The 24,931-nt window shown below is 39.9% G+C and overlaps 1 protein-coding gene across 29 annotated transcripts in view; it reads left to right on the top strand.

Annotated features, from left to right (window-relative positions):
• Positions 1-24,931, top strand: part of Neb (nebulin) — a 202,159-nt gene that overhangs the window by 66,842 nt on the left and 110,386 nt on the right. For 28 of the 29 annotated variants that reach the window (XM_006497751.1, XM_011239032.1, XM_006497775.1 and 25 more), the window contains exons 49-66: positions 347-658; positions 780-986; positions 1,645-1,749; positions 4,156-4,263; positions 7,760-8,071; positions 8,258-8,461; positions 11,359-11,463; positions 12,631-12,738; positions 13,053-13,364; positions 13,666-13,869; positions 14,097-14,201; positions 14,288-14,395; positions 15,065-15,376; positions 15,664-15,867; positions 16,321-16,425; positions 20,143-20,250; positions 22,443-22,754; positions 24,598-24,801. In XM_006497751.1, the coding sequence (XP_006497814.1) occupies positions 347-658; positions 780-986; positions 1,645-1,749; positions 4,156-4,263; positions 7,760-8,071; positions 8,258-8,461; positions 11,359-11,463; positions 12,631-12,738; positions 13,053-13,364; positions 13,666-13,869; positions 14,097-14,201; positions 14,288-14,395; positions 15,065-15,376; positions 15,664-15,867; positions 16,321-16,425; positions 20,143-20,250; positions 22,443-22,754; positions 24,598-24,801 (3,435 nt within the window). The remainder of the gene's footprint in view (positions 1-346; positions 659-779; positions 987-1,644; positions 1,750-4,155; positions 4,264-7,759; positions 8,072-8,257; positions 8,462-11,358; positions 11,464-12,630; positions 12,739-13,052; positions 13,365-13,665; positions 13,870-14,096; positions 14,202-14,287; positions 14,396-15,064; positions 15,377-15,663; positions 15,868-16,320; positions 16,426-20,142; positions 20,251-22,442; positions 22,755-24,597; positions 24,802-24,931) is intronic. The other variant, XM_006497774.1, reaches the window with a different exon arrangement.

Raw genomic sequence — 24,931 nt, 5'->3', positions numbered from 1 at the left:
AAATGGCTGGCAGGTTTATTTCCCTGGCTGCTCATTTTCCCTCTCATTTGCTGTGATCTTCCTGTAAGAGCAGAGTGTGAGCATTCATCACTGTAGTGCAGGCTGATGTGCGCCCCAGTCCTCACTCATCCCAGGAGGTCACTCAGCATGCAGTCTCATATAAAATGGGCTCTGTGATAAGGACTCTGCTGCCAGGTTTCACAGGCAAATGTCAGAAATGTGTTTCGTCAACAGTGGTGCTGTACACAGGTGCCAGTGAAGAACTGGCACTAGAATATTGACACCAGCACGATTTTCTTTTTAGCTAAAAAAAGTGTCCTTCACCTTAATCACATTTTCTTCACAGTATAAATACAAGCACAGTTATGAAAAGGAGAAAGGAAAAATGGTTGGTTTTCGCAGTCTGGAGGATGATCCCAAATTAGTCCATTCCATGCAAGTGGCTAAGATGCAGTCTGATCGAGAGTACAAGAAAAACTATGAGAAGACGAAGACCAGCTACCATACTCCTGCCGACATGCTGAGCGTCACAGCAGCCAAGGATGCGCAAGCCAACATCACCAACACCAACTACAAGCGCCTCATTCACAAGTACATCCTCCTCCCAGACGCAATGAACATCGAGCTGACCAGGAACATGAATCACATTCAGAGTGACGTAAGAGAGTCTTCCAGCTGAGGGCTGGCTGCGTCCACACGTGGATGGGGATACCATAGTCTTATATACCATAGTTTTGTGTCTTAATGGAAGACTTAATTGAAGTCCCTTTTCTTTATAGAATGAATATAAGCAAGACTACAGGGAGTGGTACCGAGGGCTTGGCTGGAGCCCAGCTGGCTCCCTAGAGGTGGAGAAGGCCAAGAAAGCAACGGAATATGCCAGCGATCAGAAGTACCGGCAGCATCCCAGCACCTTCCAGTTTAAAAAGTTGACTGACTCCATGGACATGGTACTGGCGAAGCAGAATGCTCACACCATGAATAAGGTAGAGAGAGCTGTGCTCTTCCTTCCTTCTAAGCAGGGAGTGGTCAAAAGGCTATGGCTCTTATTTAGGGAGTTGAACTCAGGAAGTGGCAAGTGATTACAGAACGTTGCCCAGGGACGTTTTGATGACGGTCTCTTACAGTGCCTTCCTTTATCTTCTCATTGGGTTAGAAATTGCTTAGACTTTCAATGCATATATCCTAAGTACTTTCATTCCATTCTAAAGATGGAACAGATGCAAAATGTTATTTTTCCAAATCTGATACTAAAGCCAAGTGTGAGAGGACACACCTGTAACCCTATCAGTTAGAAGGCTGAGCAGCATGATGGGAAGCTCAAGGCAACTGACAGCTAGGTAGATTTACCTATACCTATACCTATACCTATACCTATACCTATACCTATACCTATACCTATACCTATACCTATACCTATACCTATACCTATACCTACCTATACCTATACCTATACCTAGACACCTATCTATATAATGTGTGTATAAAGTTTTTAAAAGAATATTAATTTTTTCTTTATTTCTCTTCTGAATCTTATCTTTTCTCACTGTTTTCTACTTTTAGTGCATTCAGATAGTCTATTTTTTTTCCTATTTACCATTAACCATTATTCAGACTTAAAAGATCTATTCTCTCACTCTCTAGCATTTATACACTATTGACTGGAATAAAGACAAAACCAAGATTCATGTGATGCCGGATACACCAGATATTTTGCAAGCCAAGCAGAATCAAACACTTTACAGTCAGGTAAAGAATGCATGCACAGTAATGGCATGTTTTGTCTCAAAACGTACTGTTAAAACCTGATGTAATAGAAAATAACGTCTGTAAATGCTGAAACTCTTTATTTTAGAGGTCTTTTACTATATTGTCAGGAGCATGGGCCTCAGCTGTGTGCCAGGAGTAGGCAGGAGTTGTTCAGGGAACTCAGTGCCCCCTCGCCCCACCCCCATCCCCAGGTCCTCTTTGAAGCAGCCTAGGAGAAAGAGTGGTGGGGGCAAGACTTGGTCTTACAAAACTTCAGGTTGCTCTCTATAACAATGTTTACCTGTGTTGATTCTTTTTTTTTTCCATTTTTTATTAGGTATTTAACTCATTTACATTTCCAATGCTATACCAAAAGTCCCCCATATCCACCCACCCCCACTCCCCTGCCCATCCCCTCCCCCTTTTTGGCCCTGGTGTTCCCCTGTACTGGGGCATATAAAGTTTGCAAGTCCAATGGGCCTCTCTTTCCAGTGATGGCCGACTAGGCCATCTTTTGATATATATGCAGCTAGAGTCAAGAGCTCCGGGGTACTGGTTAGTTCATAATGTTGTTCCACCTATAGGGTTGCAGATCCCTTTAGCTCCTTGGCTACTTTCTCTAGCTCCTCCATTGGGAGCCCTATGATCCATCCATTAGCTGACTGTGAGCATCCACTTCTGTGTTTGCTAGGCCCCGGCATAGTCTCACAAGAGACAGCTACATCTGGGTCCTTTCAATAAAATCTTGCTAGTGTATGCAATGGTGTCAGCGTTTGGATGCTGATTATGGGGTGGATCCCTGGATATGGCAGTCTCTACATGGTCCATCCTTTCATCTCTGAAGCCAGAAGTTGCAGGCCTTGAGTGAATTAACACTTGTCAAACAGCAGGGAATTAAGTAAAGGATTAATTGATAGGGCTTCTTTCTCACTTGCTCAGAAACTTTACCTCTCACTTGTCAGTACTGAGGGAGGTTTGGAGCAATAAACTTTTACTGATCCATGCAAAAAGAGTCACCCACTTGCAGAAGGAAAAGCTTTATATAAGCAAACATACATAAACTCACATAGATTTATATACAAATTCGGGTACACATACTCATACACCTTCATGCACTCCTGTTGGGCTCAGCTACTTACTTATCTCACACACACACACACACACACACACACCTGTCCATACTCACATACACATCTAGAGCAAAAGTCCAAGCACCAATGCAGAAGGAACTCACTCATTCTGGATGAAAACTGAGCTCAGGTGTAGACTGGCAGAGTTCTAACTGCAGTTTTCATATCAGAGAGGGCTTTAATAGCAGTCCTAATATAAAGGACTTAATAATTTCTATTGCAATTTTAGGAATTCTTCCTAGAATCATCATTAGGAATTAAGGAATCATCTCCTTGTCTATATAGCATCACTACAAGACAGTACATCTTTGTTGATCTTCAGAAATCTGCCCAATAGGGTGAGCTAACGCCCAGTGTTAATTTTATAAGGACAGGGAAGACATATCAGCTGCAGAAATCATTGCCTAAGATTTTGTCCTTTGAGTCTTGCCTCTCAAAGGCTCTTTCATTGTTGTTCCACAATGAGGCATCTCTGGAAGATCACCTGCTAGCTTTTAGCCTTGGCTAGATGGCTCCTGACACTATACCTGTTCATCTGTACAATCATTGTACTTTGACACAAAGTAGAGTTGCCATAATTATTAAAACGTATAACTATGTCAAACAGACCTGATAGAAGTTTGGCTTTGGCATCTATGAGTTGTTTGATACTGAATGAATCACCTACTCTGAAGTGTGGTTCTTTCACTACTAAAATCAGGACCTGTGTCATTGCTTTGCCATGAGAAACAAATTAAAAACCCCTTAAGATACTGTTGTACTCAGCACATAGAATGTCCTAGATGACTATTTTGCTGTGGTGATTCTAACATACCTCCAACAAATTTGACTAGAACAGCTAGCATATTTATTGCAACTTACAAAAAGTTGTTACTACTATTATCATGTAGGTAGTTGAAATTATCTGATCTGATTGTCTTTTTTTTTTAATTATCTTAATGTCAATGTTTAAAGCAGTGACCCAGGCTGCCGTTAATTATAGGGTGAAAGGTACCTTATAAACATGATAAGACCAGATGGTTGCTAAATAGTGGAAGCTTTGTTCAAAAACGTCATCACCCCGAAATGAAACAAAAAACAAAGCTAGATCACATGATGCTATCTATACCAGTGCTAAGTCTACTCCTATCCTATCAAGCCACCAGCTTGGTTCTGTATATGTTCAGAGTCAGGGTAGAGGATTTTAGGGTTCTGTGTCCACTCTCTAGATATACTTTGGTGTATCTGCAATTTTAATAAAGAATGAATAGTGCTAAAGAGTCTCTTTACTTTTCAGAAATCCTATAGACTTGGTTGGGAAGAGGCTCTGAAGAAAGGCTATGATCTCCCTGTTGATGCGATTTCTGTCCAGCTGGCCAAGACATCAAGGGACATTGCTAGTGACGTAAGTCCTGGTATGGGTAGAAGAATGTATTTTCAGCTGGGTGAGAGATGTAGTGTTGATTACTTTTGAAATGTACTTCTGTCCCTTCACCTCTTTCTACCGTATTTACTCAGAATTGTCTCCCCCAACCCCCAAACATCAAAGGGGGCTTTTCTAATCACCTAGTGGGGCCCTCTAAGGTGCTGTTCCAGATATTACAAAGAAACTAGATATTGTGGAGTTTTTTATGCTTTGCCTAAAATTAATATTCTTGCTTTCTTTTTGTCTCCTTTAGACAAATTCAGACCAGATAATAAATCAACTTTAGCAAGCACGTGTTGATAGTTTTTACCTGTATATGTCTGAAAGTTACGCATCGTTGCTTTAATTTAGCCCTTCCTTGCAATTGTATAGTTATAAAGTTAGCCTTAGGCATTAAAATTTCAGAAAAGTTCCCTTTACATTCTCTTAGCTATTCATAGATCTGGTTCATAGTAAAAAGCCATTGGTGCTCCAAAGGGCAGATTCGACATATGGCTGGAAAGGTTGGAACTTTTGCTGACATCCTACATATGGTCCCCATATTCACTGTTTTTCTATAAATTATATTTCATTTGCATATAAATAAATATTTCAATTTGCTAATCCAAAAACCTAACTAGAGGAAATTCAGATGATCTTGGGTGGGTGAGAGAGCTTTGTGGGTCAGTGAGCTTGCCAGCAAGCATGACAATCTGTGTTGAAGCCCATGTGATAAAAGGAGAGCACCGATTCACACAAGTTATCTTCTGACCCCCACATTTATGCCATGGCATGTGTAGCCACACATGCACACAAGTAAATATATAAGTATAATAAAATTAATTTATGGGAGCTGTTTTATCATGACAGTAACTGCTGCCAAACCCAACAGCTTGAGTTTGGTCCTAGAGAGCCACATGATGGAAGGAAGAATATGACTCTCTCAAGTTATTCTCTGACTTCCACATGTGCACTGTGGTAGAAGCATATCTCTCTCTCTCTCTCTCTCTCTCTCTCTCTCTCTCTCTCTCTCTCTCTCTCTCTCTCTCTCTCTCCCTCCCTCCCTCCCTCCCTCCCTCTCTCTCCCCCAGCCCCCACATGTATGTGTCTCTGTGACTGTGTGTATGTTAATTTTTAAAATTATAGTTATGAAAACTGCAAAGGAGTTTGGTTTTAGAGGAATTAATTACCAAAATTTTATAGGGACACACTACCTCTTAAAACCTTTAAAACAATGATTTGCAAGCTGGGCATATTGGCCCATGCTTTTATTCCCAGCACTCAGGAGACAAAGGCAAGCAGATCTCTGTTACAGAGTTTGAGGCCATCCTGATCTACATAGTAAGTTTTAAGACAGTCAAAGCTACATAGTAAGATCCTGTGTCAAAAAGAAACAAAAAACCAAAACAACCTCAATATTTGCTTCCACATATAGGCTAACCTAGTAGAGGAGGAAGAGAGCCTAAAAATAGAATCTGACAAGAAATTCAAAGAATAGAAGGGGAGATTCTATGTAATTTAACTGTGATACTCCAAAACTACCAGGAAGTAATTTGAACTCTCTGGCTTTCAGATCAAGACCTCGTTAAATCCAACCAAAATGATGATGAGTGCACATGATAAAGCAAACTCATTTTTACTTAGTGCTATATGCTAATGATAATGAAATAGTTGAAAGGGCATCAATAATTTCCAGGCAGCCCAATGGCCAGTATCTCCCCATTCCTCTTCTTGCAAACCCACTTCAAACTTTATAGATAACTTGGCTACCTATGAAACCTCCCACAACAGGAGAAACTGTATTCTCTCTTGGCTTCAAATTCTTATATCTGTAACATTTCATAGAGTTAGAGGTAGGTTTTAAGTAGGTAATTTAATAAGTTAAACTAATGGAGTTTAGAGTTGGAAGATACAAAGGTTGTTCGGTTCAATCTCTTGCCCGACATTCTGCCTTTTACTCATGAGCAAGGACTTCTACTGGCCTGCAGAGCAGGAGTTTTCTCTGTTGGGTTGTACTCAGCTATTGTCAGACTTCTTTCTGTTTGTATGTGGTATTTTATAATTTGCTTTAAATCTATATTCTGGAATATCACAAAGTAACTTATTTTTTTCTTCTATTTGACATTTTTTTGGAAACATTCTAGTTTCCTTGTTCTCCTTTGGTTTTGGTTTTATAACTACAATAACCTTCTATTGGCAGTTCATTCTATTTGTGATTTGTTTGTTTGTTTGTTTCATCATCTTAAAATAGTGCACAAAATTTTAGCGATTTGTGGCTACAGGAGCTCAGGGCAGCTTAAATGAGCTTCTGGTATGTGCTTATGTGTGCTGCATACAGAATTCATGGCTTTACTTTTTATAAGCAATGTTTGCCAGGCTATCCAAATCAAGGGCTGTGTCAGGTAGCTTTTGTATCACTGTGACCAGAACACATCAGAGAGGCAAGACAAGACTAGTGCTTACAGTTTCCAAGGCTTCATTCATCTTGGCAAAGCAGGCATGCTGAGCAGCCTCTGTTGCATCACTGCAAGCCAGAAATATGAAGACAGGAAAGCTGACCCTCATCTGGCTCTCTCTTTTTCCCCTTTCATTCAGTCCAGGCCCCAAGTCCATGGGACTCTATGGCCCACATGTAGAGTGGAACCTTTTCATCTGGAACTACCCTTACAGATACACCCAGAGGAGCGCCTTCAACCTTTTAGATGATTCTATATCTAATCACATTGACAATGCCGATTAACTACTGCAATGGTATAGTCACCTTAAAGTCCAGAATAGTTTAAACGTATGTGATTTGAGGGAGCTGAGCCCATGTTGTGAGTCCTACTATGTGTTTAGTCCCTGACATTAAGTAACTGCCACTGCACTTATTAGCAATGTTGTGGTCATTTAATAGTGATGTAATTTCCCCAACTAAATCTAAGACTGGATTTTTTTTTAACTTTGGTTACCTGAAATCTATATAGTTTATTTTTACCTGCTTGACAAGATGATGAGCTCTTGAGGAGCTTTGTTTCTAACTAACATATCAAGATATTCCTATCTGTGCCCACAAGATATAGATCCCAATTTAGACATATGACATAATAATATAATCATGTAAAAATTCTCCAATCTACATTTTTGCTTATTCATCAGATCATATATCTTCATAATTTTTTCTCTGCAATTCAGCCCCTATTTTTTCTCATAAGCATGTAACAAACATTTTACTAAATGTTATCCTGAAGTCAGACAACAGTGTCAGGCACATATTTCTGCCTTTACATAGAACCAATTTCTCATGATAAACTCCCTTGATACTTGGCGGCATTACATTCTTTAGATAGATCTAATTAAGCAGAGCTTACTTAAGGATAGAAACACTTCCTGATAGGTTAGCTCAGAAATCATTTTTCATCCCCATTTGGGGGATGGGAAGTATAGCAACAAAGCAAGGTAAGTTTGACTTAGCTTTTGTTTATGTTATTAAAAAGACTCTGTTTCCTGATTTCAGTTTAAATATAAACAAGGCTACCGGAAACAACTGGGACACCATATTGGATTCCTCAGTGTGCAAGATGACCCAAAGCTTGTGCTATCAATGAATGTAGCCAAAATGCAGAGCGACAGGGAGTACAAGAAGGACTTTGAGAAGTGGAAAACCAAATACACCAGCCCTGTGGACATGCTGGGGGTGGTGTTGGCCAAGAAGTGCCAGGCCTTGGTCAGTGATGCTGACTACAGGAACTACCTACACCAGTGGACGTGCCTACCTGACCAGAATGACGTCATCCAAGCTAAAAAGGTCTATGAGCTACAAAGTGAGGTCAGTGTCTATCAAATTTGATTACTTAAAATCACTCCACATATTAATAGCCATTTATGTGAGGTAAAAAACAGATTGGAAAGAGAAATTACCTCGACCCCCTCAAACACCTGTCTGTAACTAGCATCTCCTAGTCATGGTGAAGGGGAAGATGGGTTTTTGATGGCTTGTTTTGTCCTTTCCTAGAATATGTATAAGTCTGACCTAGAGTGGCTGAGAGGCATAGGATGGAGTCCCCTGGGTTCTTTGGAAGCAGAAAAGAACAAGCGGGCTTCAGAAATCATCAGTGAGAAGAAATACCGCCAACCTCCAGACAGAAATAAGTTCACCAGCATCCCTGACGCCATGGACATAGTTCTGGCTAAAACAAATGCCAAAAACAGGAGTGACGTGAGTATTTCTTTAGCAATATATTGACAGAGCATGGAAAATATTATAAAGAAACAAGTTTGGGGTGTTGTTGTTTGTTTTGTTGTTTTGTTTTAACCACAGAGTCATGTCTCCCTTAAAGGATATATTTTCTAAAGATATTTGCCTAGCACGCACAAGATTCAATTCTCAGTACCACTACATATATATATATATATATATATATATATATATATATATATATATATATATATATATATACACACATACATACATACATACATACATACATACATATATACATATATATATATATATGCAAGAAACTTTAAATTGATAACTGCATAGAAATATATATGCACTGTAGCTGACTTCAGATGCACCAGAAGGGGGCGTCAGATCTCATTACGGTTGGTTGTGAGCCACCATGTGGTTGCTGGAATTTGAACTCAGGACCTTCGGAAGAGTAGTCAGTGCTCTTACCCACTGAGCCATCTCACCAGCCCTGCATAGGTCTTAGGAGGCGCTTTGTACATGGTGCTCCATGTGTCCTTCATTTTCAATGCATACCTTAGTTCTTACCTGATACACGAGGCTGTGTTTCATAGCAGAGCTGTAGCTCTTCTCCAGGTAAGGAAACACTCACAGACAACAGTTTTGTTTTCCAAAAGCTGAAGCAAATACAAGCCTGCCAGTCTCTTTCTGCCTCAATCTCCAGTTCTCTCTTTGCCTTTGTGATATGCTTTGAATACAAAGGGTGGCAGACCAAGCGAGCACATTTTGGGGTTCTGAACATGGCTTCTTTCTTAGAATTTTAATGAAGGTGTGGGGGAAGCTCTGAATGGGGAAGTTAAGCAAGGGAAGGACTAGACCATAAAGCTGACCAACCCGTGTCCTAGTTGCATGGGTGCTGAATAGCAATCCTGTTAGGGCTTTGCACACCCAGGCAGAAGCTAGGGTGTTTGAGTCTCTTCTTTTGGATATGCTAAACTAAATAATATTAGCATTCATTGTGCATTCTGCGGGATCAAGGTAGAATATAATATTGAGGAAATTTCTCTACCAGGACACTCTTGTACCCTAGAAGAAATTTGACAATATCTAGGAAGTTTTCCCCTTGGCTGGTCCTGACTTGGAGGTGGTGTGCTACTGGCCTCTAGTGGATAGAAACCAGGCATGGCTACTGAAAAATTCCCAATGACACAAGACTGTGTCCTACAATCAAGAGCCACCCAGAGTGTAACACCAATGATTATGAGGCCAAAAGGCACTGGCGTTCCTACCAGAAAGATTAGGAAAGAACTTGAGTAAACATAGATTAATATTAATGTGTCTTGTTTCAGTTTGATCCTGAAGGCCTAATTAACTTCTCTGAGCCATTTGCATGATAGAAAGCATATTCATACAGAAGAGAAGTACAAAATCTAAGGAATTAATGAATCCTTAAAATGTTTATACTGGAGGGCTGGTGAGATGGATCAGTGGATAAAGGCGCCCGCTACCAAGCCTGAGCTCTTGCATGTGATAGTTGCTGTCTTGCCTACACATGCAAGCCATGGCACCTGAACCCTATATGCACACACACACACAAGTACACACACATAAATGCACACACACACATACACACACACAAGTACACACACACAAATACACACACACAAGTATACACATACAAACACACACACACAAGTACACACACACAAATATACACACAAGTACACACACACAAATACACACATATACACACACACTAAATCAATTTTAAGTAACAAAAACTTATTCAGTTTTACTACTAATACCCTTTGTAGTAAAAGAAAAATGTTCCCCCTGGTTGACAATGCAACTGGGAGTCCCACCTTGCATTTATTCTTACTCTAGCTTATTTCCTCTCTGTCTCCTAAGTCTTTGACAGTTGTGACAGGTGCAGCTTCTCCTTCACCTTGGGCTTTCCAAGGCATCCTTAGGATGATTCAGATTGGGTCTTTTCACGAGGAAACTACACGCTGTGTCCTGCTCAGCCCTCACGGCAGGAGAGCCCAGGATATCAAGTTGTCCTGTTGCTGATCATTTGAACTTTTATCACTTGCTTAAAGTGATAGTGCCAGATTCTTCTACTGTTAAGTTTTATCCCTTGGAGAAACATGTAAAGACCAAGTCTCACTATGTATTGCTGGGTGACCAGGAACTCTCTATGTATACGTAGACCGGCTTGCCCTCAACCCCACAGAGATGCCTGCCCCTGCCTCTCAAGTGCTGGGATTAAAGACCTGCATTACCACATTTGGCAACATATCACTACATGGACCAGAAGTGGCATTCAAAACTTTTAATTGAGTTTTTGTTTATAAATTTGATACTGTATAAATATTCTGTTCTTCAAACTTTCACTTTTATTTAATTACCAAGATTTTAAAATTTGGTTTCCCATGATCTTCTATGGAAGACAGACATGAAAATGGTTTTTAACACATCCAAAAGATTTTGATAAAATTTAAACTGTTCTTTTGGAGAAATCCCAACATTATCGTCAATTTACTTATCCTCCAAAATAATTGTATAATCTTAAATAGTAAACCAAATGAGAACTAAGATTCCCTAATTCCTAGGCATAATTTAAATAGGTCATCTTTTGATAAGACAGTTAAACACTAAGGGGGATTTTAATGGCCAAAAAAAAAATTGTTGATACAACTTGATAGTATCAACAAAGGTTTTATTTCATGTGTTGATTTCCGTAGACAATAGTATCAGTAACTTCAAAAAGGTAAGCCATAATCTGTATTTGAAAGGTAGTTGCATTTCAGATAAGAAAATTATGTCTCCTTTTATATTGCCGTCTTGCTATAATGCCATCTGGAGCCAACTGTTGTATTTGAACCTGACAATACCACTGATAAAATTATTGTTTCTCATTTTAGAGACTTTATAGAGAAGCTTGGGACAAGGACAAGACTCAGATCCACATCATGCCTGACACTCCTGACATCATTCTGGCTAAAGCAAACTTAATCAATACAAGTGATGTGAGTTTACAAACTCAGTGTGCCTTTTCAGAAAGCTCAGCTAATCACTTCTAAGTCAGTGAAGTTGTTTAAAAAATCTTTTGAATTCCAAATCATTTTAATTAGCAGACAATGAGTGACTGATTCCCTATTTGGTGGGGATTTTGTACGTCCAGTGTTGGCACTCCCTATCTCAAGCAGCATTAGAGCACAGATCTCCCTATATTTATATTTCCTTATTATGTGTATTATCATAAGGAAATGTTTACAGCATTCTTGCTCTTTCTTGTATGGGAAGATTCAATTTTTACTGGATTTTTATTGCTTACAATGTTTTGTGCTTCACAAGTAGATTCTAGGTAAAGTTTTGAACAAGTAAACAAACAATCAATGGAAGGATATTTTCATTTTTACCAGATTACTCTGCTGGCAAATGTTAACCTTTCATATGTATGGATATAAAAATTTAAACATTCAAACATAAATTCTGAGCCCTAATAGAGTGGTTTTAATGTTAAAGAATATGCGGCGGTAATACTACAAAGACTAAAATATGAACAGAAGTCTAACAACAGTAGACAATGGATTTCTGGGTAAAAATACGTTTGAATATATTATGAATTATTCAGTTACATCACAATCTGAATGAGCAAATTATAGTCAGAAGTTTTAAAATTCAGTAAAGTATTTTTTTAATCATGAAGGACCACCATCTTGCCAGAGGACAGAGTTCCTTTCAGTGGCCTCATGGGATGAGTTAGATACTGACTCATGATGCACTAGCCACATAGAAGGGATAGCCACTCACTATTATTTTTAATAAGAGGAATTCATAAGAAAAATAAGACTGAAATGCTTTCTCTATAGCAACTTCTAATGGAACACAACATTATCTGGAAAATACCACCAAAATGATAATTCATGTCTCTATCAGTTAACTTCGGTTGCATTTTCTAAAGTACTTGAGAATTTTGTGTGTTTGGTAATCAGAGAGCTGTAAAAATGTAAAACAGGATCATTAGCAATTCATAGACATAATATCCAATCACATAGGAGTGGTCTAGAGTATGGAGATTATTTTCACAAACTCTTGAAGTATGCAGTACATTGGCTTAATTATTCTGCTTATTTGTCATACTGTTTCTGAAGAACTGTTTTCCCAAAGTGATTGTCTCCACCTCTCAACAGAAACTCTACAAAATGGGTTATGAAGAACTGAAGAAGAAAGGATATGATCTTCCTGTGGACGCCATTCCAATCAAAGCAGCAAAAGCATCCCGGGAGATTGCCAGTGAAGTAAGATGTTGTACATAGTGGTTTGGTTGCAATGAGCATTAATTTTAAATGAGCAAACATCATATAAGGAGTCACAAATTAAAACAGGGTGACGATCCCAGACATACAGTGTGGGGTAAAAATAAGACCAAAAGTCAATTTGACTGACTATTTGTGGCTGAATTTAGCCTTTAATCTTGCCTATCAAAAAGCAGAAACATGTAGCTCTAGGGGCTTAGCAAGATATTTAGAATTAGTAAATTTTGAAAATTGCTACAAAGGTGGCAACAAAAGTTAAGTTTGTAAAGGAATGAGGTATGCCTTTGTTCTTTTAGTACAAATACAAAGAAGGCTTCCGAAAGCAACTCGGCCACCACATTGGGGCTCGGAACATCAAGGATGACCCCAAGATGATGTGGTCCATGCACGTGGCCAAGATCCAGAGTGACAGGGAGTACAAGAAGGACTTTGAGAAGTGGAAGACCAAGTATAGCAGCCCAGTGGACATGCTGGGGGTGGTGCTGGCCAAGAAGTGCCAGACCTTGGTCAGCGATGCTGACTACAGGAACTACCTACACCAATGGACATGCCTGCCTGATCAGAATGATGTCATCCACGCTCGGCAGGCCTATGATCTCCAGAGCGATGTGAGTCTAAGGTTTTCCTTTGTTCAATGAACTAGTCTGTCTCCTTTCCTAAATTAGTGAATTTATACACTGATGCTCAAACTCCACCTAGCAATCCAAGCAACGTTAGTCTGCAAAGAAAGAATCTACGGTGGAATGTTCTAGATAGCTGATCATTCTCCACACATTTCTCTCACTTTACCAAACATCCAGGAAGTCAAATGTTAAATATTACAAACATGTCTATATCATGTAACACCATACACTTCTAACTCTTTGTGAATATATGCTTATATTTGTGATTTGTCACTTGGAATTTCAGAATGTGTACAAGGCTGATCTTCAGTGGCTGAAAGGCATTGGCTGGATACCTTCTGGTTCCCTCGAGGATGAGAAAAACAAACGAGCCACTCAGATCCTGAGTGACCATGTTTACCGTCAGCACCCAAATAAATTCAAGTTTTCCAGCCTTATGGACTCCATGCCAATGGTCTTGGCAAAAAATAATGCTATAACCATGAACCATGTAAGTCCTTTGCATGAGGGAGGTGTTAAATGTTTCTGACAACAGTGGGTATCACTGTTCCTGTACAAAGAAAAATCCCATTCAACTCTTCTCAATAACATTAAGGTGTCTCTAAAGGAAATGTTTCTTACTGACAGAGTCATGGAAACCTGAACACATCATGACATTAACTCACAGAGCATGGTTTCAAAGTGTTAATTATTGGCCTGTCTTCTTGTTGTTCTTAGCACCTCTATACAGAAGCTTGGAATAAGGATAAAACCACTGTCCACATTATGCCAGATACCCCTGAAGTTATACTGGCTAAACAAAACAAAGTAAATTACAGTGAGGTAAGCAATGTATTTGTAATACGTGATATATTTTCCTTAGATTACGCTTTGTAAATGAAACTTACAATTATTTATGTCTCTTGCAGAAATTATATAAGCTTGGCCTGGAAGAAGCCAAGAGGAAAGGCTATGACATGCGGCTTGATGCCATTCCTATCAAGACAGCCAAGGCCTCCAGGGACATTGCAAGTGACGTAAGTACACTGGAGAGATTAGGTATGCCGGGGAGGGGGGTTTCATCTTAGTTTTGGCTCCAGGATCACCTGGCTCTCTTTGATGTACAATGGGCCAAGCTATGATGTTTACATTGTTGCTAATCTTTGATTATGTCAGCAAACAGCTTAAAATAATGGTACTAAACTTGTGACTTCCAGCTAGTCATCAGCTGTAGTAGTGAGCATTTCAGTGTGCCATTTTGTTTTGTTGGATTTTTTTTTCCAACACAAGGTTTCTCTATAACAGCCCATGGTTGTCCTAGAACTTGCTTTGTAGACCAGGCTGGCTTCAAATTCTCAGAAATCTACCTGCCTCTGCCTCCCAAGTGTTGGAATTAAAAGTACGAGCCACTATGCCACACAAGGCCATTAATTATAAAAAGCAGGCAAAAGCCATTAACTTATGGCATATATTCTAATTATATTCATTCATACATGCATTCCCCAAAGAGCTCTGTGCAGTAAAATAATATATTTGCTTTCCTTTTCTTTTTAGTATTTTGCTTATTTTCTTCATGATATAAGATACAACATATACTATATATTCAAAGGAAATTATTATGTTTAATGAACACAATAATTCTGTCCTAGGGACGACATTTCTCTAAAGGTCAAAGCAGACAACTAGCAGTCTTTTTCTTCTTGTAGTTCAAGTACAAGGAAGGCTACCGTAAGCAGCTGGGCCACCACATTGGTGCCCGTGGTATACATGATGACCCCAAGATGATGTGGTCCATGCACGTAGCCAAGATCCAGAGTGACAGGGAGTACAAGAAGGACTTTGAGAAGTGGAAGACCAAGTATAGCAGCCCAGTGGACATGCTGGGAGTGGTGCTGGCCAAGAAGTGCCAGACCTTGGTCAGCGATGCTGACTACAGGAACTACCTACATCAGTGGACATGCCTCCCTGACCAGAATGACGTCATCCATGCTCGGCAGGCTTATGATCTCCAGAGCGATGTAAGTATTGATGATCATAAAGGCAGGATCAGTGAGTTTATTCCACAGAAGAAGGTTTAAATAGATGGCTCAATGCTCACCTATGTCTTCAAGTGTGTGAGGGATAGCATGCATGCTCTCTTTTTGAATGCTAATCCTTAGCATTCATCCAAAGTGAAGTAGTGCTTGGACCTGCTACCTACTAAATTATTTTTTTAGAAGTCTTCTTACTTGATTTTATATCTATTGGCTAAAAATGCATTCCCAGTGTGGACATAAATATTTATGGGCAATGTGTGTGTCAACAGAATATGTACAAGTCTGACCTCCAGTGGATGAGAGGCATCGGCTGGGTGCCCATTGGCTCTTTGGATGTGGAAAAATGCAAACGGGCCACTGAAATCTTGAGTGACAAAATCTACCGTCAGCCCCCAGACAAGTTCAAGTTTACCAGTGTGACTGATTCTCTGGAGCAAGTATTGGCCAAGAATAATGCCATCACTATGAACAAGGTGAGAAGTCAGAGTTCAGGGAAGTCACATAGGGTGGCTGAAGCTAAATCCAAGAAACAGGAAGATGGTTGAGAGAAGAGTTTTACACAATAAGACATTTATATCTACCTTTTATCATTTATTTCTCTAATCTGTTATCCACCTAGTATGATATTCATATTTTACTATTGATTTCAGTTATTATTCCTTGATTTTGATAAAATAGCTTATTTTGTGGAAAAATAATCACTGCACTGAAATACTTATTCTCACTTTCCTTTTAACTTGTATATGTTTTCAGATTATCAGAATATATATTACAAATATATATTATACTATGAACTAATTAATTGATGACATGTATATAAAATGCTGTGACCTTGTCACCTTTGTTTATATATTTTCTGTAGTCTTGCAACTCCTATTGATTAGACATTGGTGTTTTTCCTGATGAATGTATATCCTCTTTGATAGCGTTTGTACACAGAAGCCTGGGACAAAGACAAGACGCAAATCCACATCATGCCAGATACACCAGAAATCATGTTGGCGCGAATGAATAAAGTCAACTACAGCGAGGTGGGAATAGATGCCAATTCTTAGAAAATTGTGCTGTTTTTCACTTCCATTGTGACATAAATAAGACAGTTATATCTTCTTTTATCATTTATTTCTCTAACCTGTTATCACCTATTATGGTATTCATATTTTACTATTGAGTTCAGTTATTATTACTTCTTGGTTTTGATGAAGTAGCATATTTTAGAATGCTCTTTTTCACCATTCCATGGTGATATAATGATGAATGGCAGCTTTGTAAAGAACCACCTTTTTTTATTTCATGAGAAAAGCCACATTTGCATTTCTTAATCACTATCATAAGTGCTAAACTTTATGATGAGTTATCATTTAGGGTAATACAATTTTTGCATTAATTACAAGAATTAATGATTTCAGCAACAATCATAAGATGAAGTACATTTTCTTTTATTTAACTTTTTTTTCTTTTTAAAACATTTTATCTTATGTTTATGGATGTTTGTCTATGCACCATGTACATGACTGGTGCCCACAGAAGCCAGAAGAGGGTGTTAGATGCCCTGGAACTGGTGTTACAGATGGTTACTGATGGCTGTGAGCCACCATGTGAGTGGTGGGACTCAAACCCAGGTCCTTTGGAAAGCCTGTCAGTGCTCTTAACCACTAAGCCAACTCTCTAGCCTGGTTGTTCTCAGCCCATGGGTTACAACCCTTTTGGGGGTCGAATGTCCATTTCACGGGGCTTGCTGGAGGCCATCTGTATATCAGATATTTATCTAACGATTTATATAGCAAAATTACAGTTAAGAAATAACAAAAACATAATTTTATTGTTAAGGGTCACTACAACAAGAGAAACTGTATTAAGGGGTTAAAACATTAGGAAGGTTGAAAACTACTGCTCTTTCCCCTCTTTATTAACTTTTGAAATAAAGAAATTAAAGACAGACTATACATGTATCTCCCCTTAGTGCTAATGCAAAGCTTCATAAATTTACTTTCCATGTCTAGTATATTGCTTTTAGATTATGCTGTAGTTTAAAGCTTATGATTTCTAAAGTATAAGAATAAATTCATGATCTAAAATCTCAGAACCATGAAACAATACATAGAGAGTCTATGATGGAAACTCTGCTGGGATTATATATAAATGAGCCTGTTTCTTTTTGTTACTGGTGAGCATGAGATCATGTGCCCTCATTTTAGAACCTGTGTCTTAGGTAGAGAGGTCAGACCCTCTCCGGGAGAGATACCCCACTCAGGATTGTGCCACCTTTGCCTAAGAATTTCCAGTGACAAAGAGCTTATTTCATAAATCAACCTCTTTGTTCTGGAAATTTCCATTAAAAAGTGTTTCTCTTGGAATACTCCCTTTGAAAATCCCAAAGTCCTCTGAAATTGGCAGTACCAATCTGTACACAGAGATACTGATATCCATCAGTGTCCTTCCTTACCAGCCCCACCCCAGGTTCTGCTTGCATTAACATCCCAGTATTCCTAGACATTTCTTCAGCGGGTCAGATGTGACTCCAAGATAAATCAAATACTGTGAGTGGGTTATAAGCAGAACTGAACACACGAGCTGGTTTTCATCTTCTGGACCTGTAGCCAGCATTTCTGCACCCTGCTGGAGCACGTTGGCTGCTATATCAATGCTAATGTACATGATCTTGAATCCTCTTAGACGACAAGACCTTTCACAAAGGCTAAATTTAAGCTAGATTTCCGCTAGGTTGAGTATATGCATTTGTAATTTATATCTATCTCAAAGACTACCATTCATCTCTGTGTAATTTCTTCCAGTTAGATTGAGGCTACGGGTTTCAGCCTGTAGAGATCTTATGAATCTAAAATTCTGAGAGAGGTGTGTTATCTTTTTCTCTGAGCTTTGTGCCACCGGCAAGCTGAATGCCATTTGTCTGAGAGGACAGACCAATAGACTATTATTAACCTTATCCACAATGGAACTCAGGGACTTTAGACAGAATCACAGGTCTAAAGTCACTTTGGGGGGGGGGGGAGGCAGACTAGAGTTGTAGTGATTGTAGAACTGGCTCTCAATGGCCACCCAAACTGAAAATATCAAGTCCTCAAGCAATTACTTCTGGAATTTTAGAACCTGTACTTCTGGAAACTTCCAGAGACACCATAGTAGAACAACGTTGCTGGCAGGAAAAAATCCCTTGCCTTAGTGCCTAGCCCACCCAGTCTCTTTTAATTCAATCCTTTTTCTGTTTTCATCTTAGTTAAGATGGGAGAACGCAGTGTAAAATTATTTGACCTTCTCTCTCTAAGATTTTTCTTGACTTCTATAAAAGTAAGTGACAAAGTCTGCCCTGCCCCCACAAGGACTAGAGACTGAATTCAGGGCCTCGGATGCTAGCAAGCACCTTAACAGTGGAGCTAGAGCCGTAGCCCTAAGTGGCACGTTCATTTCTTACCTGCAGGTGTTCTGTTCCAACTCCAAAATCTTTTCAGTCCCTGTCTGACATTCCTCTCTGGTCACTCATTCCAGTCCTTCCTGTGCTCTGTCTTCTCCCAACTACCTGCTTAGTCTTTGGAAGCCTCGTTTATTGTTCAACGTAGAACCCAAGAACAGCCCTCTGTAGGAACTTCCCTAATTCTTTTTTTTTATTAGTTTTTTTTTTAATTTACATTTCAAATGTTATTCCCTTTCCTAGTTTCCTTTCTGAAAATCCCCTATCCCCTCCCCACTCCCCCTGTTCCCCAACCCATCCACTCCCGATTCCTGGCCCTGGCATTCCCCTACACTGGGGCATAGAATCTTCGAGACCAAGGGCCTCTCCTCCCATTGATGACCGACTAGGTCATCCTCTGCTACATATGCAGCTAGAGACACAAATCCCACCATGTTTTCTTTGACTGGTGGTTTAATCCTAGGGAGCTCTGGGGGGTACTGGTTAGTTCATATTGTTGTTCCACCTATAGGGCTGCAAACCCCTTTAGCTCCTTGAGTACTTTCTCTAGCTCCTTCATTGGGGACCCTGGGCTCCATCCAATGGATGACTGTGAGCATCTACTACTGTATTTGCCAGGCACTGGCAGAGCCTCACAGGAGATAGTTATATCAGGCTCCTGTCAGCAAAATCTTGTTGGCATCTGCAATAGTGTCTGGGTTTGGAAACTTCCCTTATTCTGAGATCACAGTAAAACACACACACACACACACACACACACACACACACACACACACACACACACACACACACACACACACACACACCATCCTGAACCATTGTTGTCTCTGTGGTTGAACTTAGTGGTTAAATTGCCTCTTGTGGTTTGGCTTCTCAGCAGTTGGTCTCCTAAGTTACCAGTCTCTCAACACTTCTCCCAGAAAGTCGAAGGCTGAGGGAGTCCTCATTTTCATCCCTGTTATGTACACAGCATACATAGTCACAGGCACAAAGCCAGGCCAAATAGAGTAAATTACTTTCTTTAAACAATTCATCTACATGTTTCCCACCTTAGGTTTTAGCTTAATTTCTCTGGAAATTTTTTCCATGTATATCTGTTTATTTAATTCATTGTAAAAGTTTAGGATAATCTGATGTAATCATCTTCATAGGTATTTTCTTTGTTGCTTAAGAAGAAGACTTGGAACTAAGAAATCACATCATATTGAGCACTATATGAAGAGTTTTATGAATTGTTTAAACCCTCTATTAGTTTTTTAGATATGAACATCAACCTCTAACTGATTGCTTTCTTTTTTGGTGAATGGCCCAAATTTAGAGTCTGTATAAACTTGCCAATGAAGAAGCAAAGAAAAAAGGCTATGACTTACGAAGTGATGCCATCCCTATTGTGGCAGCCAAGGCCTCCAGAGACATCGCCAGTGACGTAAGCTATGAGCTCTCTTCCCATCTGTGAGCAGCATGGTGTGGCGTTTCCATTGTGTTAAGGCTTTACAAAGTACTTTCCATAGGTTGCACATGGTGGTATGTCCTTGTAAAACATTTAAGAGACTGAGGCAAGAAATCTTCCTCAAGTTTGAGGTCAGCCTCCACCATGCAGTGAATACTAGACTAACCAGAGATTTATTCAGGGTGTCTTAGTTAGTATTTCTATTGCTATAACGAAATTCCATGACCAAAAAGCAAGTTAGAGATGAAAGGGTTTATTCAGCTTACACTTCCAGATCATTGATTATCAACAACAGAAGTCAGAACAAGAATTCAAACGGAGTAGGAACCTATAGGCAGGAGCAGATGTGGAGGCATGGAGGAGTGTTGCTTACTGGCTTGCTCCTCATGGCTTGCTCAGCCTGCTTTCTTATAAGAACTCAGGACCACCAACTCAAGGATGGCCCCACCTACAATGGACTGGGCCCTCCCTAACTGATCACTAATTAAGAAAATCCCCTACAGCTAGGTCTTATGGAGGCAGTCTGTCAACTCGGGCTCCCTGCTCTCAGATAACTCTAGTTTGTGTTGGGTTGAGTTGACATAAAACTAGCCAGGACACAATGTGATTTTCAAAACAAAAACAAAAACAAAAAAAGAAACAACAACAAAACCTATCACCTTTGTATGAAAATTTTCAGAAACCTGGCTTTGGAAGGAATGGAAAAGTTGCTATTTGTGAAAAGAATTTGTATGTTTTCAGCAAAAAAATTTTAAAAAAATAAACAAACAAGTAAAATCACTTCCCAGGAAGAGAGCATGAGAGAAGGCTAGAGCAGAGCTGCAGGCTTGGATAGTTATGTAAGAGCTATCACAGGCTCACACGAGAACCTGCAGTGAAACTCCCAAGCCTACATTCTGTTGAGGATCTGGGTCTAGCTTTATGTGGTGTTTTAATGTATAGTATTTAAAGATGCACTTAACACCTGACGTTACAACTCACCCTTGTTGGATTATGAAGAGAAAGTATTTACCAGTATGAGATAGAAGCTCCTAGCCCAGGCTTACACCTTACCTGTAGCCCCTGGCTATACAGTGTAGCACCCCCTTTCCCTGCCCCATCAGGGTAAGACTATCCTGCTCTCCTGGTGCCTTCCAGATTCTTGAGGAATGGCTACCTGCTGTAAATATCAAGGGTCACTGTTCACAGATATAGTGGTGGACTATTTTTTATACTAGAAGTGGCTCACCTTGTTTTTTGTGTATCAGCCCCTTCTCTGCCTCAGCAAAAGGATGTGTGCCAACAGTCATAAATAATTAAAATAATATTTTTAAGAACTCTACTAAGAGCTTTCTATGCATTATCTTCAGATTCTACCCAAAGTGGTAGATACTATCATTATCTCCATTTTATGAATTATTCAAACAGCTTTACTGAAATCAGCCTTAATAAATGGTGAAGTTTAAACTAGACAAACTCCTCATTCCTTCCCACTATGTCATACCTCTTCCCATTGATTTATCTATCTTTAAAATTGGAAGCCTAAATTGGATAGGACTGGCTTAGGTTCCACAGTAAAGTCACTGAACTTGTGATAATAATAATAATAATAATAATAATAATAATTATTACTGTTGACCTATGTGAACGTAGAACACAATGACCTGGAGAGCTCACTTAACCAGATGGGTTGCTATAGCAACTTTCCAATATAACCAGTCTTTATGGTGATGATAGAAATTTGCTAATACCGAATATGTGAATCTGGTGAGGAATATCCCCTTTGTTACACAAGATAGCCACTTTAAGCTACTTTCTGGGATTAATAAACACACAATGTTCCTGCCATACTTTCAGTGTATAAGGTCCAGTTCTTCAGGATCCCCCTGTTCAAGTGGCCTCATTCTGACTCCTGTGAGTGATGTTCCCAGGTGTGTGTGCTTCCTGCTTTCCAGACTGTGTCTTAGTGCCAGACCATAGGTTACTTGAGGTAATCTATGTATGCTGTATGAAATCTGTCTACTTCCCCGCATCAATAGGCTTTAAGGGTAAAGGCCAGGATGCTGGCTGGAGTTGGTGTTCATCAGAAAAAAACCAGTTAATCTATGATGAAAGTAACATCATTTTGTACAAATCTGTTACATTAAAGTGTTTATAATAGAAGTCTGATTTGTGAATTTTCACTTTAGTACAAATACAAAGATGGCTACCGCAAGCAGCTGGGCCACCATATTGGGGCTCGGAACATCAAAGATGACCCCAAGATGATGTGGTCCATGCACGTGGCCAAGATCCAGAGTGACAGGGAGTACAAGAAGGACTTTGAGAAGTGGAAGACCAAGTATAGCAGCCCAGTGGACATGCTGGGCGTGGTACTGGCCAAGAAGTGCCAGATCCTTGTAAGCGACATAGACTACAAGCATCCTCTCCATGAGTGGACATGCCTGCCTGACCAGAATGATGTCATCCACGCTCGGCAGGCCTATGATCTCCAGAGTGATGTGAGTATGGTGCTTATAAAAGAGCCTCCAAGCTATATGAAAAGGTTAGCCCTTAACACACAGTCCGTGGCCTATTCTAGCTAAAACTCATTGGTTGGTAAATGACATCCTTATAAGGAAATGCTGTTCCCTAACTACATTTGATTCTATAAAGACAAAACTCTAATTAACAAAATATGAATCAAGAGTCCTCAAAAGGAAAACATTTTTTTACATTCTTCAGGAAGTTAACTTTTTTGAAAAAGCAAATTTTTAGTTTAAAAAAAAAATGATTCCAAAAGGTTGTCGATGTAACTCGGTGGTAGAATGTTTGTCTAGTGTAAGGCCTGGATCTAATCTCCTGGCACCCCACACACACAATTACTGTAGAATTTGCTATTGGTTTCCTCTGTAGTTCTAGTCACACGACTGTTAACGACACTGTCTGCTCCCCGATGATGCTGAAGCTGCTGCATTTGCAAGCTGTCGGACAGTTTTGCTGACATTTGCTCCATTTGTGTGGGGTGTCAGATGCTAATGACCAAACCGAGCGTCTATTGGCAGCTGATGGCTGTCTCAGATCTGGGTGTTTTATAAATGTGTGAAGCGATTACAAAGCATTAGAGAGCTTTGGAGAGTGAGATAAATCCACAATAATTATACGTCAATGACTGTGCTGTACAGCCACCTGCTCTGTGTTTTGTGGTTTGTGAAGAACAAGGGTTAGCCACATACAGGAGCAACAGTGATAGACTGCTGGAGGTTGGTTGCCAAGTGCCTGTCCTGGACAGCTTTTCTCCTGCCGTGGCTGGTCTTGGTGCTGCAGGAAGCATTCACTGCAGATACAGCAGTACTGTGCTAGCCAGCCTTGCTGTGGCTCCTTAAGCCTAATGAGCAGGCCATGCAGGGCTGTGCCAGAGGCTTTGTCTGTGAAATTCCCACTTATCTTTCTCATTCTGCTCCCAAGGCCACTGACCTTCTCCCAGCTAGCTGACTGCAGTTTCAGTACCATTGTTGAGGGAGTAATTTTTGAATACTTATGGGGTATGTAAAAACCTTTAACAGAAAAAAACATGGCTGAAAACTAACTGAGAGACATACTGCAAGATGAATGACTATGCAAACCTATCATATGCCTCCTACCCTGAGAATGGGATGGGAAAGTGGCAGAGACCCTAGCCCAGTAACATGTGCAATGCCCCCAATCTTGGGTGGTATGGTAGCTATCCACATTTCCGGGGACCAAGGCGTCCTTATTATCATTCTCACTTTAAGTCACTCATTTTTTACAAAAATAACTTGAAATATAAGAAAAAAGTATACTGAAGGCAAAAATCTGGTTCAACCCAACCCCCCAAAAACCCTACATACACTTAAGAGTTTTCCAAGCCACATTGCTTCACATTCCAGTTTTCATTAAAATATGTATTAATACCCCTTTACATGTTGGCAGTATCCCTAGAAAGTAAAGGTTTTGATAGCTACAGAATGCTTCATGTGGCTAAGGATTTCCTGGCAGCTTGTTGTGGGCCATGTGTGGTGCTTCTTCTCGCTCTGGGTTGGCATTCTGTCCTGTGTCCATCATTTATAAAAGCCATTAACACGACCCACAGATGTTAGTGGGAGCATTCCTTTCCTTACGGTTACATATTTGGCATATTTTATTGTGAATAGGAAAGCATTTCTGGGTCATTTTTGAACATAGTTCTTCTGTTCACCTGCCTACTACATTAAGATTGCTTTCTATGAAACAATAGAATGTCATTTTCTTATTGATGCCCTTTGCATCTTTACCATAAATGGGCTTGGCACTGCTCTTTGCCCTTGATGAAGAAGAGCCTCTGGCCTCTTTTCCTTTCTCCAGAATGTGTACAAGTCAGATCTCCAGTGGATGAGAGGCATTGGCTGGGTTCCCATCGGGTCTCTGGATGTGGTCAAGTGTAAGAGAGCTGCAGAGATCCTGAGCGACAACATCTATCGCCAGCCTCCAAACAAGTTTAAGTTCACCAGTGTGACTGATTCTCTGGAGCAGGTGCTGGCCAAGAGCAACGCCCTCAACATGAACAAGGTGAGGCAGCCACCTCAGAGTTCCTAAGCACCTTTCCACTTGAGTGGCTAGTGGATTCAAAGGGACAGGGCCATATTTAACTTTTAAATTGTTCTTGAAATCTAGTAAGTCTTGTTGTTTCCTGTTTGAG

This window comes from Mus musculus, chromosome 2, assembly GCF_000001635.26.
Source record: "Mus musculus strain C57BL/6J chromosome 2, GRCm38.p6 C57BL/6J".
Classification (NCBI taxonomy): Eukaryota; Metazoa; Chordata; class Mammalia; order Rodentia; family Muridae; genus Mus; species Mus musculus.
The sequence above is the reverse complement of the archived record's forward strand: the minus strand, read 5'-3'. Positions and strand labels throughout refer to the sequence as shown.